The 14,092-nt window shown below is 51.0% G+C and overlaps 1 protein-coding gene across 1 annotated transcript in view; it reads left to right on the plus strand.

Moving 5' to 3' along the window:
* Positions 1 to 12,873, plus strand: part of LOC119964898 (procollagen galactosyltransferase 2-like) — a 212,485-nt gene extending 199,612 nt beyond the window's left edge. The window contains exon 10 of the mRNA XM_038794991.1: positions 12,457 to 12,873. Within this exon, the coding sequence (XP_038650919.1) occupies positions 12,457 to 12,730 (274 nt within the window). The 3' untranslated portion in view covers positions 12,731 to 12,873. The remainder of the gene's footprint in view (positions 1 to 12,456) is intronic.
* Positions 12,874 to 14,092: the final 1,219 nt, after the last annotated feature.

The following is a 14,092-nucleotide window of genomic DNA, read 5'->3' on the forward strand; positions in this document are numbered from 1 at the left end:
CCAAAAGTGGAAACACCTTGGCTGCATTTATCTTATCAAACCCTTTCGCAATTTTTAAAGAGCTCAGTATCAGTTATCATCGTCGCCCACCCCCCTCCCCGCCCGCACCCATCTCCCTCCCCAATCTGCAGTCTTTCCTGATGGTTATTACCTCACAATTTGCCAGCAGATTTGTATTACCTTTTTTGTACCTTATGTCACTATTTCCTGTGCCCCAGCCAAGGTTCTGTACAACATTGATATGATATCGCGTTGGTGGAGATCTTCGTCTCCTTGGCGGGGTCGAAAATGCCAGGTGAGTTTTGTCCTGAGCTCACGCCACTCTCGCTCATGAGCTGGGAGCCACTGGAAGTCCGTAGTTGTTTTAACAAGATGGCGGAGAGTTGTGGTGTGTGATGCAAGGTTGGGGATAAGGGGCAGCATGGTAGCATTGTGGATAGCACAATCGCTTCACAGCTCCAGTGTCCCAGGTTCGATTCCGGCTTGGGTCACTGTCTGTGCGGAGTCTGCACATCCTTCCTGTGTGTGCGTGGGTTTCCTCCAGGTGCTCCGGTTTCCTCCCACAGTCCAAAGATCTGCAGGTTAGGTGGATTGGCCATGATAAATTGCCCTTAGTGTTGGGTGGGGTTACTGGGTTATGGGGATAGGGTGGAGTTGTTGACCTTGGGTAGGGTGCTCTTTCCAAGAGCCGGTGCAGACTCGATGGGCCGAATGGCCTCCTTCTGCACTGTTAATTCTATGATAACCGGTCCTTGGGAGCCCCGCCACCTTCCACGACCACCACCCTTCACCCCCCCCCCCCCCCCCAACCTCCCAGAGGCCCCGCCTACCTGCCCTACCTGCCTGCCCTTGGCAGTGCTGCCAAGGCACCCTTGCACTGCCCGGCAGTGCTCCTGCCAGCTTGGCAGTGCCAAACTGCTCATATTCCAGGGGAGGGCCAGGGAGCAACCTGTCCTACCCCTTACCAATCAGGGCCTCTGATAGGCTGGAAGTTCCCCCAGGTGCCATTTGCCTGGTCCATGTTTCTGGACCTGTGCTGAACAATGCCTTGCTGGGGACTCCCTGGGGAGGCTGTTAGATGCCGGGAGGCCGGTAAATGGCGGGCGATAGGCCTTAGTAAGTTTAAAGCCTACTTACATGAGCGCGACTTGGTCCTGCCCATTGTGGAGGGCTCCTGATCTCAGCGCCTCTCATCCCATGGACAGATCCGCGAGGCATAGTGGCTGCCGGGCAGCCGGCGGCAGGCTTCACCCCGCATCCAGCGGCCAGCGCAATGTGGTCGGTCGATCTCGTCCGATGTCTTTGTTTTCCAATTCCATTCCTCCAGAAGTGAACCCCGTTGGTTCAACTTCTGATGATTTTCAAAACCTGCATTGTTCATTTGAATATTATTCCATACCCCTGAATCCTTTTGCCTTGTTTGGATGCTTGGTGTATGTAATTGCTTTATGCATCAACTCACATTTATTTTATATGTTATTTGGATCGATGTAATAGCTCTTAATTCATTGCTTAATTAATCACTAACATAAAAAATGTATTTTGAAAAAAAAAGAAGGGGTACCGTCCCGGCCAATATTTATCCCTCAATCGGTATTCACGAGAAACAGATGCTCTGGTCATTATCCCATTGCAGCATTTGGATCTTGCTATGCCCAAGTTAGCTAGTGCATTTCCTACATTACGACAGTGACTGCACTTCAAAAAGTGCTTCAGGTATTCCAAAGTATTTCAGGATGTCCCAAAGCAATATTACATTACGGACGACATTTTGGGGGCCGTTTGCCATGGACGCAAACTCGTTATGGGTGCTAACTTGCAAGAGGGCATTAAGGTATTTCCGGCGACAAGGTCCCACTTTGAGAAATGGTTGTCAGATTCATGTCCAGGGTTGTCAGATTTTCCACGCTCTCCCCTCCCCCCCCCCACCGCCACGCACCCCCCACCCCTGCTGGTATGACAAGGCCGGCGGGAATCACTACTGGTTTCCAAAAAAGGAAGTCAATCATGCTGACCAAGCTGGGGGCTCAGAGGTGAGTATAGCTCCTCGGTAGTGAGGGACAGGGCCAGGCAGTGCCCTGGCACAACCCCCTAACACAATCCCCTGGCAGTGCCAGGTGGGCACTTCCAGGAACCCAATTATGGTGGGAGGAGTTGTACCCACATGGCGGAGGGGGAGTTGACACTTAGATTAGGGAAGTGCTCCAATTCCAGTGATGATGGGGGGTGGGGTCGGTTAGGTCAACCTGATGCCTATGTTGGAGGGGGTGGGGGTTGGGGGAGGTGGTGGCCCGACCATTGAGTGATGGGGGGAGGGTTGGGGGTGTTCCGCTTGTCTGCTGTGGGTCCCGATGTCCTGAGGGGAGCCTTTAACTTTCAAATCAGGTCACCCTTTAAATGATCTCTGAGTACATGATTTTACCAAAACATTAGGAGCGATAGTGAGCAGGAACTGTCACAAGCTTCCCAACACTCGGCCCGGCGTGGCCGTTACTGTTATAAAATGTTAATTGGTCCGCTCAACAAGGCCTCATGGGATTCACGCTGCAAATGATGGTCCCACCAGTTGATTCACCGGGACCGTGCTCGCTAGCCGCCCTCACTCACTGCTGTTGTGGCTTGGTCCATGTTAAAGTTTATGTAGTTTGCTGCCCGGGAAACCAGGGCATCCGTGACCTCGTGGATCACTTGTGGGATGTAGCTTGAGAAGTGCCACACAAGCCCTGATCAAGCCCTGGAATACTCCTGAGGCATTGAGGTACAGGGCTGTGGTGACCTTGATGGCAACTGAGAGTGGATATCCTCCTCCACAGGTGCCGCACCATCCCCTTGTTGAGACGGAGCGTCTTGCGGTACATCCTTTCCATCATCATTTGGATAGACCAACAAAGCCTGTACACCTTAGGCCATCTCGGGCCTCCCCCTCCAGGTCCATCCCGGGCCTGTTGGGCGGCTGGTCTGCAGGGCGTGGGGTGGGGCCCTCTACATGGGCCGTCGCCTTGAGTCTCTGTCGACACTGCTGCCGCTGCCTCCTCTGGCATCTGGTCGCCTGGCCTGCCAGCAGCACCACGAGGGCAGCTTCCCCGGGGTCCAAGATATCGTTCATACCGTGTAATATCTGTAAGGAATTAGAGAGGGTGAGAGACTAACAACCAGTGGTATCTTCCACCCCGGAACCTTCAAGACCCCCATTGCTCCTCCACCCCCCCCCCCCCCCCCCCCCCCCCACCACCCCCCAGCACACCCTGCCCACACAGCACCGGCCGCAGCGGGGTGCCCTGCTTGTCGGATCCTCCTACACCCTGTACCCCAGACATCCAAACGTAACATTGCCTGGTCCGAGCATTGGTCCCCTCCCCAGTGCACACACCCACCACTCTGTGCAATGTTTGGAAAATTCCTCCCTATATCTCTGATAGCAAATTCATGATCTGCACATCTTGTTTGCTCGTATTTTTCTCCCTGAATCTAAATCCTCCAGTTGGAAAAAGAAATGAAAGAAATTGAGACAAACATCCGCCTTGTCACATTTCATTTCGTACCAACAATCTGCAACTCGAGTTTCATCAATTGGGACAAGGTGAACTCCCTTGAAGCAGCCTTATGGCTTCCGTGGTACCTGTCCCCTCTCTGAAGTGCACATAGCCTCTGATTGGTTATTGGGGCCTTGGAGTGAGCTGTCATAAAGCCTATACCCTCTACGAAAAAGAGGGAAATAAAAGGGAGCATCCTACATTGGCCTGGTCAGCCCACCGTCTTCCCAATATTGTATTAGCAAAAGCCAAGATTGGAACCGGTATGATCAATAGTCCCAGCTGGGACTTGTGTGCTGTATGCCGCATTCTGGCTGTTACTTTTGTTTGGTTAAATAAACCTTTGTTGTTAAACCTTCTTGGGACTCCTGAGAATATAATAGTGTGATTTTTCTGGCCCTTCCCGCTAGTGGGATTTTCTGGTCCAGCCTACGGTGACCCCACCATGATGGGTTCCTCGGTGACTGGGCAGGCGAGTCATACAAACGGCGTAGACATTGCCGAGGCCTGAAGATTACGCCGGCAGCCTATGGTGTGCCCCCTCGGTCGCATGAATACACGTCGCAGAGGAAGCCAGAAAAACATCATAGAATCCTACAGTGCAGAAGGAGGACATTCACCCATCGAGTATGCACCGACCCTCCAAAAGAGCACCCTATCAAGGCCCAATTTGCCACCCTATCCCAGTAACGCCGCCTAGGGGAAATGTAGCATAGCCAATCCACCTAACCTGCACATGTTTGGACTGTGGCAGGAAACCGGAGCACCCGGAGGAAATCATCGCAGACACAGGGAGAATGTGCAAACTCCACACAGACAGTCATCCAAGGTCAGAATCTAACCCAGGTCCCTGGCGCTGTGAGTCAGCAGTACTAATCACTGTGCCACCCCTAGTGCAATGACCAGGAATCGAACCCGGATTAACTTCTAGGAAAGCAGCTATGCTCACGACCATACCACCATCCCGGCCATGGAGTTTTGTTACTGCCAATCGTCAGCTTTCCTTTCTGTCAGAAGTGATGGCAAGTTCATTTTAACGAGGGTGTCAAAACTCCCAGGCAATTTAAATAGTGCAGCATGCTGGCACAGGGCAGCACGGTAGCACAAGTGGATAGCACTGTGGCTTCACAGCGCCGGAGTCCCAGGTTCGATTCCCTGCTGGGTCACTGTCTGTGCGGAGACTGCATGTTCTCCCCGTGTCTGCATGGGTTTCCTCCGGTTTCCTCCCACAGTACAAAGACATGCAGGTTAGGTGGATTGGCCATGATAAATTGCCCTTAGTGACCAAAAAGGTTAGGAGGGGTTATTGGGTTACGAGGATAGGGTGGAAGTGAGGGCTTAAGTGGGTCGGTGCAGACTCGATGGGCCAAATGGCCTCCTTCTGCACTGTATATTCTATGTACTGATGTGTTGGGTAAGCTGGGTCTGTGAGGACTGCGTTTACTGCAGCAGTGAGAAACAGGCTTCCAACACTTGAAGAAATGCAACTCCATTTTATTGAACTCTTAACTATCATACATACTTTAACTGTGGGTTGACACTATGCTGACTTGAAATGAAATGAAAATTGCTTATTATCACAAGTAGGCTTCAAATGAAGTTACTGTGAAAAGCCCCTAGTCGCCACATTCCGGCACCTGTTCGGGGAGGGAATCGAACCGTACTGCTGGCCTGCCTTGGTCTGCTTTCAAAGCCAGCGATTTAGTTCTGTGCTAAACCAGCCCCAGACTTGACTGGAGACCTGAGGCTAACCTGACCAGACTATCTTACTACCACATGGTGTTTGTTCTAGTTGTTCATGGGCTCTGACTGTCTCAGAGGCTGGGTCCCAAGAGAGCGGGAAACCTAGTGCTCTCTGGCTTTATAGTGGTCGTGTCCTGTCTGGTGATTGGCTGCTGTGTTCATTGGTCATCCTGTGTGTCAATCACTCCTGTCTGTGCTCCATCATATACTTGTGTGTATATCATGACATCCCCCCCCCCCCCCCCCCCCCCCCGCTTTTATTTTATTTTAAAAAAATGTGTATAGGTCAATAAATAGTGTGTGTTTTTGTAGGAGCCTGACTATATACAAAGTATGTGAATGTATTTACATGGGAAGGTGTCTAGTGCAGATAGAGGGCAGATAACAAATTAGGAAGAAACAATATGTGCAGATGTGTAAACGAATCACAAGGTAATGCAACATTCAGTCTATAAATTCAGTCTCTGGCGGGCGACGAATTCTGGTTGACCGCCTCAAGGGTGGGTCAGGGGTCGCCTGCACTGGAACGGCAGAACTGCCTCCAATGTGGAGGTCGGTAAAAGAATTGGCAGATCAGTGGCCCCGTGGAAGGGCGCGTCCTCAGGAACCAGCATGCGAGTCGGGACATCACATTCAGGTGGTGAGCGTGGAAGTAGCCGCAGTGCCTGCCTTTTACACCAAAGAAAGGAGCCATCATGCATGTGAACGAGGAACAATCTTGGGGCCACTTGCTTAACCACCACAGCTGTGGAAGACCAGCCACCGTTAGGTAGCTGAACACGAACCCGGTCAGCAGGGACCAGAGCAGGGAGATCTGTGGCGTGGGCGTCGTACGCCGACTTGCATTGGGCCCGAGACTGTTGCATTCTCTGCAGGACCGGAAAATTGTCAAGGTCCGGGATGTGGATGGCCGGCACCGTCGTCCGCAGTGTGCGGTTCATTAGCAGCTGTGCTGGGGACAGGCCAGCGGACAAAGGAGTCGCCCTGTAGGCTAACAGCGCCAGGTTAAAATCCGAACCCGAGTCAGCAGCTTTGCACAACAGTCTTTTAACAATGTGGACCCCCTTTTCAGCCTTCCCATTCGACTGGGGTAGTGGGGGCCTGAAGTGACGTGCGTAAAATTGTACTGCTGGGCAAAATCTGTCCACTCTTGGCTGAAGAAGCGCGGGCCATTGTCAATCATGACCGTAAGTGGAATGCCATGACGGGCAAAGGTCTCTTTGCATGCCTTGATGACTGTTGCTGATGTGAGGTCAGTCAGTCTGACCACCTCGGGGTAGTTAGAAAAGTTGTCCACGAGGAGGACATAGTCTCGCCCCTTTGCATGAATGAGGTCAATACCAACTTTGGACCATGGGGAGGACACCAGTTCATGTGGCTGCAGAGTCTCTTTCGGCTGAGCCGGCTGGAACCTTTAGCACGTTGGGCAATTGAGGACCTTGTTGGCGATATCCTGACTGATGCCTAGCCAATATACTGCCTCTCGGGCTCGACGGCGACACTTTCCGACCCACAGGTAACCCTGGTGGATTTGGCCGAGGACCAGATCTCGCATGCTCTGTGGGATTACTATCCTGTCCAGTTTCATTAGTATGCAGTCCACTACCGCTAGATCGTCCTTTGCATTATAGAACTGTGGGCACTGCCCCTTTTGCCAACCATCCGTGAGATGTCGCATGACCCGCTGGAGTAAAGGATCCCTGGCCATCTCCTGATGAATCTGCACAACCCTTTCATCAGTGGCCGGAAAGTTGGATGCACAAAACTTCACTTGAGTGTCTATCTGACAGACAAAGTCCGACTGCTCACACGGCGTGGTGATGGATCGAGAGAGTGCGTCAGTCACAATGAGCTCCTTGCCCGGGGTGTAGACCAGGTCAAAATTGTAGCGGCGGAGTTTGAGGAGGATACGTTGTAGCCGTAGCGTTATATCATTGAGGTCTTTTTGGATGATGTGAACCAATGGCCTGTGGTCCGTCTCGACCGTGAATTTGGGGAGTCCATACACGTAATCATGGAATTTGTCAATCCCTGTGAGGAGGCCCAGGCATTCTTTTTCAATCTGAGCATATCGCTGCTCAGTAGGTGTCATGGCTCTAGATGCATATGCGACTGGGGCCCAGGAGGATGATTCGTCCCGCTGGAGGAGTACTGCCCCAATGCCAGCCTGGCTCGCGTTGGTGGAGATCTTCGTCTCCTTGGCGGGGTCGAAAATGCCAGGTGAGTTTCGTCCTGAGTTCATGCCACTCTTGCTCATGAGCTGGGAGCCACTGGAAGTCCGTAGTTGTTTTAACAAGATGGCGGAGAGTTGTGGTGTGTGATGCAAGGTTGGGGATAAGGAGCAGCATGGTAGCATTGTGGATAGCACAATCGCTTCACAGCTCCAGGGTCCCAGGTTCGATTTCGGCATGGGTCACTGTCTGTGCGGAGTCTGCATATCCTCCCCGTGTGTGCGTGGGTTTCCTCCGGGTGCTCCGGTTTCCTCCCACAGTCCAAAGATGTGCAGGTTAGGTGGATTGGCCATGATAAATTGCCCTTAGTATCCAAAATTGCCCTTAGTGTTGGGTGGGGTGACTGGGTTATGGGGATAGGGTGGAGTTGTTGACCTTGGGTAAGGAGCTCTTTCCAAGAGCCGGTGCAGACTCGATGGGCTGAATGGCCTCCTTCTGCACTGTAAATTCTATGATTCCCAAGGAAGTTGACCATCCCTAGGAAGCGGAGGACCGCCTTCTTGTCCTCCGGGGTCTTCATGGCGTTGATTGCCGACACCTTGTCTGCATCTGGCTGCACACCGACATGCAAAATATGGTCGCCAAGAAACTTTATTTCTGCCTGATCGAACGAGCATTTGGCTCCATTGAGTCGGAGGCCATGCTCGTGGATCCTATGGAACATTCGTTTGAGGCGATCGGTGTGCTCCTGAGGAGTTGTGGGCCAAACAATGATATCATCGATGTACAATCGCACCCCCTCGATGCCCTCCATCATTTGCTCCATTATTCGTTGGAACACCTCCAAGGCAGAGATGATGCCAAAGGTCATCCGTTTGTAACAGTAACGACCGAACGGGGTGTTAAATGTGCACAGCGTTCGACTGGACGCGTCCAGCTGTCTTTGCCAAAACGCTTTGGAGGCATCCAGCTTCATGAAAAACTTGGCGTGAGCCATTTCGCTGGTGAGCTCTTCTCGTTTACGTATAGGGTAGTGTTCCCTCATGATGTTATGGTTCAAATCTTTGGGGTCGATACAAATGTGAAGTTCCCCTGACGGTTTTTTGACACAAACCATGGATCTAACCCAGTCCGTGGGTTCTGTGACCTTAGAAATGATGCCCTAGTCCTGGAGGTCTTGCAGCTGATGCTTGAGGCGGTCTTTAAGGGGTGCCGGCACCCGACGCGGTGCATGAACCACAGGTGTGGCATTCGGTTTCAGAAGTATCTTGTATTGGTAGGGGAGTGTGCCCATACCTTCGAAGGTGCTGTGGTATTGTACTATGATATCTAATTGGGTTTGGAAATTGACATCTGGCGAAGTCGTTGCCTCAACGGACGACATGGTGTGAACCCGCTAAACAAGATTCAAGATTTTGCAGGCCTGAGCAACGAGCAAGGAAGCTCTGTTGGTTCCTACAATTTCAAAACGCAGGGTTGCTTTCGTGAAGAGCGATGGGATACCACAAGCTGGCATGAGCCACTGGCAGCAATGGCAGGCCGGTGGAAGAATGCTTGGCTTGACGCAGATGGTGTCAAGGTCAGACTTTGAAATGAGGTTCGCTGAAGCGCCGGTGTCCAGCCTGAAGCGTATGCGAGCCTTGTTGACTGTAAGGGTGGCACACCACTCGTCGTCCGGATCAATGCTCATCACTGGGAGTTGTTTCATCTTCTTGGTTGAAAGCATCGTATGCTTGGTGATGATGCCCACCCGGAATGGGGATGTGAGGCTTTCGGTGTTGGGATATGGAACCATGTCAGAGTCGGAGTCTGCAACGGGTTGCTGTACTGACCGGATGTTGCTGCGCTGCAGCTGGGATCGCTGTGTTGGGCAGTTGAGCAGATCTGCACAGGGCTGCGTTGTGGCCAAGCTTGCCACACTGGAGACAGCATCGAGATTTCTGGACATTGCCGCTTTAAATTGGCGGAGCCACAGTTGTTGCACGTCATGGCGCCGACGTCAGGACCCTCCGTGCGCCACCGCACATGCGCGGTGCAGTTGAACAATGTGTGCACCTGCCCAGTTCGGTCGTTGGCCTCGCCGTCCGCTTGGTTGTGGCGCGAATGTACAGGAGCCCGGGAAAAGCGCATGAAATGGCCGCCCTCATCTAGACTCAGGCCCTGGAGCTGTTTTACGGCCTGCACCCATTCCGCATCGTGGGGGCCTTGCCGTGCCATCTCTGCCGCCTTGATATGGGAGTACCGGTTGTTAGCGTGCTCGTGTAGGACACAGGTCTCGATGACGATGGTAAGGGTGAGCTGCTTAACTTTAAGGAGCTGCTGGCGAAGGGGATTGGAGTGGACCCCGAAAATGATCTGGTCGCGGATCATTGAGTCGGAAGTGGAGCCGTAGTTGCAGGACTGCGCGAGGATACGGAGATGGGTTAAGAAGGACTGAAAAGGTTCATCCTTACCCTGAAGCCTCTGCTGGAACACATAGCGTTCAAAGCTCTCGTTGACTTCGATGTCACAATGGTTGTAGAACTTCAGCAGGACTGTTTTAAACTTTGTCTTGTCCTCGCCTGCAGCAAAGGTGAGGGAGTTCAAGATGTGGATAGCACGGTCCCCGGCTGTAGAGAGGAAGAGAGCAATCTTCCTGCCATCCGATGTGGCTTCGAGGTCGGTGGCTTCAAGATACAGCTGGAACTTTTGCTTGAAAATCTTCCAGTTTGCACCGAGGTTGCCGGCGATGTGGAGCTGCGGGGGAGGGCGGACGCTGTCCATGTTACTGGATGGCTGATCGGTGGTCAAAGGCAGACTATCTCAAGGTAGGTCCATCAAATTCGAGCATGACACACTGATACCATGATGTGTTGGTAAGCTGGGTCTGCGAGGACTGTGTTTACTGCAGCAGTGAGAGAGACAGGCTTCCAACGCTTGAAGAAATGCAATTTGATTTTATTGAACTCTTAACTGTCACACATACTTTAACTGTGGGTTGACAATATGCTGACTTGACTGGATACCTGAGGCTAACCTGACCAGACTATCTCACTACCACATGGTGTTTGTTCTAGTTGTTGCTCACGGGCTCTGACTGTCTCAGAGGCTGGGTCCCAAGAGAGCGGGAAAACTAGTGCCCTCTGGCTTTATAGTGGTCGTGTCCTGTCTGGTGATTGGCTACTGTGTTCTGTGTGTTCATTGGTCATCCTGTGTGTCAATCACTGCCTGTCTGTGCACTATCATAGACTTGTGTGTATATTATGACATGTACTTCTCCCAAACAGATCCCAAATTCCATTTGCACACAAAGATCTCTAATGAGATCTTAAGAGACGTTGCAATCTGGATCTCGCTCTGAGCAGGGTGGCACCCTGGCTCCTGGCACCTTGGCACTGCCACTGGAGCACTCTGCAACAGGCAGGTATGCAGGGGCACCTCCAGAGTGCCGGGCTTGTAGTGCCTGGGTGCCAGTGATCAGCCCCGAGGCTCTCCTCCCTTAAGAATTGGGGTGAGGTGGGAGCTTGAGGTAAGTTGGGGCAATGGGGGGGGGGGGGGGGGGGGTTTCGGGGGCCAAGGTTGGGGAGCAGAGGGGGTTATCGAAGGATCGGTGCTGCCTCTAAAAATGGCGCCTCGAACGGCGAATCATCTTCCTGCACTGACCAGCTGAACAGGCCAACAGCCTGACACCAGAGGCTGTAGCTTGAGGAGCATCACTCCACATAAAACATGGCTTGACCAGGATACTCTCCCGCTCTTGCACCTGCCATAGGCATATTGGAAGGATTTTGTGTTTGGCCACATTATGAACACCATTAAGACCTGGAGTGGGATGCAAACCCAGAGCTTCTGGCTCAGGGATGTGGTGCTCTTTGTGTTGCGAAACTCAGGATGGTTAGCGTAGTGTTCACAAAGACCATAAAATAGATTGAACTTGAACATGCAGCACCAAAGGGCCAGCGCGAGTTTGCACATGTGCAGACCAGCCTGTGTATTTCCACACATGCGCGGGGGTTCTCTTCTCCCCGCAGGCCCCCGGGCAATATGGCAGAGCCCGACAGGGGTCCGGCGCGGAGGAAAGAAGGCCCCCATGGAAACAGCCCTCCTACAGGATCAGTAGACCCCGATCGCGGGCCAGACCACCGTCGGGACCCCCCCCCCCCGGGATTGGATTCTCTGCCCCCCACCCCCCAGGACCGCCCCAGCACACTTACCTGCCAGGTCCCGCCGTGCGTGAGGTGATTAATTAAGTCGGTGGGACTGGCCAAAACTGGACGGCCGGGGCCCAGAGTATCGGTGGGGGGCCGGCGTGGTGGGAATCCCGCCGGCCCCCGAAAAGGCGCCGGAGAATAGGGTCAGGGCAGCAGGGTGGGATTCGCGGCTTCCCCCCGGGGATTCTCCGACCCGGCGGGGGGTCGGAGAATCCCCGCCTTGGTGTTCCAGCCCAAACTGAATTAATTTTCAGCGGCACCGATGAATTTCAGCCATGAATTAGCCAATGTTTGTTAGACCTTGCTGTCCATAAATGGCTGCTGTGTCTCTCGTGTGTCACATCTCGTGTGGGCGCAAGAGATTTTTCAGCAGTAGTTGAAAAAGGGCAGGAAAGTTTTGATGTGCTGGCCAATATGTGTTTCTCAAATACTGAAAAAAACATATTACATGAGCGTGCTGCTTGATCTGTACAATTTAGCTGCCATGATTTCAACATTAAAACAATCACTTCAAAAGTACTTCATTGTTTGAACAGAGACTTAAGATACCCTCAAATGCGTTCCCATTATGCATTTCTTGTATGAAGTTTATTCTGTTAAACTCAATAGTCCGGGCAGCAATTTGGCAAAGAGTTTAAAAGGCTTTTTCTAACATTGGTGAGGTTCCAACAAAGAACAATACAGCACAGGAACAGGCCCTTCAGCCCTCCAAGCCTGTACTGGTCATTAGATCCACGAGGTAGTTTTATGGTAGTCAGTCATGGGAACTGCAGCACATCAAGCGTAATTTTGTTAATCATTCATTACATCTTTTAACAGAGAAGATTATAAGATATTCTACGAACCTCGTGATTTGACAGCCTTTTTGGTGGAACCACTGCTGATTTACCCTACGCATTACACTGGAGAACCAGGCTACGTGAGTGATACCGAAACCTCTATAATCTGGGACAATGTTGACATACGAACGGACTGGAACCGCAAGTTATCGAGAAAAACGAAGGAGCAGGGAGAGATCGGGGCAGAAGCTCAGAATACTGAGGCACTGCAGCCCCAATCCCCCATCGACACAGCCTCTCGAGATGAATTATGATGTGGTTCTGCATTACTCGGCTCTGATCTGTGATCAGAACCAATGTTCCTCTCTCAAACTGATATGCTCTGTGATAAAATGTCTGCTGGAAGGCAACTACAGAAATCTCCTGGGATAACAAGACATGAAATCAGTTGAAAGCTATACTTTCTCTGTGTATTGGACTTCCTTCAAATGGTGGTACAACAGCAGCTGATTTAGCTGACCAATTATCAATTACTGTTGGATTAGTTGATATTTTAAAGTTATTTATTTCCATTTCCCTTTCTCGCTGCATTGGCTTTCACCTGTTACGTATCACCCACTACTTTTAATAAAGAGCTCATGGGTGTGGGATCACCTTCGTGCTATCCAAAGGATAGTCCTGCTTCTGCCACTGTGCAATATTACATTGATATCAGCCTCACAAAGAATGTGAATCTATGGTTACATAGTTGGTAAAGGAAGTGAGCAGGGCTCATGACCGAATGGCTAACTGTTCAACTGCTGCAAAAACAAAGAGTGCTTAAATTTTCAAACTGCTGTTGTCACAGAGGGCATTCTTTGATGCCACAAATCAATATTCAGAATAACTCTTAATATTTCTGCTAGTACAGAACTTCCCAAAAGTGGTACTGTTTTTTCAAGTTTGTTACTTTAAATAATGATATTGTGTTTTGTGCGTGTGTTTATGTGTGTCATTTGTTTCTATTTATTTTTATTCTTCAGTGGCTTGCAATTCTTGCCCTATTGGGTAGTGGGTGCAAGTGAACCCCTTCCTCCCTCCACCTCTCTGCAGGTTTTCTTCTGAGGCAGGTTTTCTACTGAAGCCTGTGCAAAACTCTTCAAATTCATGGAAGGCCCCACACTCATGTCGATAATCAAGTATCACCTCTCCACGTCGGTACAATATGAGAACCCTTTGCTCGTGGAAAGACAAAATAACAAGATTGGGTAGCTTTCAATGTTTGTTATACTTTGACCTGTTTCCAAACCAATTCAGTTCATGTAGATATCCTGGAATATTACATCAGTCTGGCTGTTGGAAGCTAGTTTCTGTAAGTTGGTCATCTCCGTTGATTGCTACTATTTCCCAAAACTACAGAATGCTGCCCATCTTATTCGCAAAATCTTATTATCCTAGGTGATGTCTGGTGCTAATGGAATTCTAATTAAATTTTGTCTGGACAGGAGTGTAAATTTAGATTTGTGTTAATAGAGAAAAATCTCCTTGAGCTCACTGTCACCGAGTGCATTGTATTTAAAATCTCCTATGGCCTTGCTCTCTGTAACCTCCTTACACCCACTCAATGCCCTTTAATCCTCTGACTGCAGTTTGTCTTCTTATCCACCATTTTGTAGCGGAGCCACCTTGGCTGAATT

Source organism: Scyliorhinus canicula, chromosome 4 (assembly GCF_902713615.1).
Source record: "Scyliorhinus canicula chromosome 4, sScyCan1.1, whole genome shotgun sequence".
Classification (NCBI taxonomy): domain Eukaryota; kingdom Metazoa; phylum Chordata; class Chondrichthyes; order Carcharhiniformes; family Scyliorhinidae; genus Scyliorhinus; species Scyliorhinus canicula.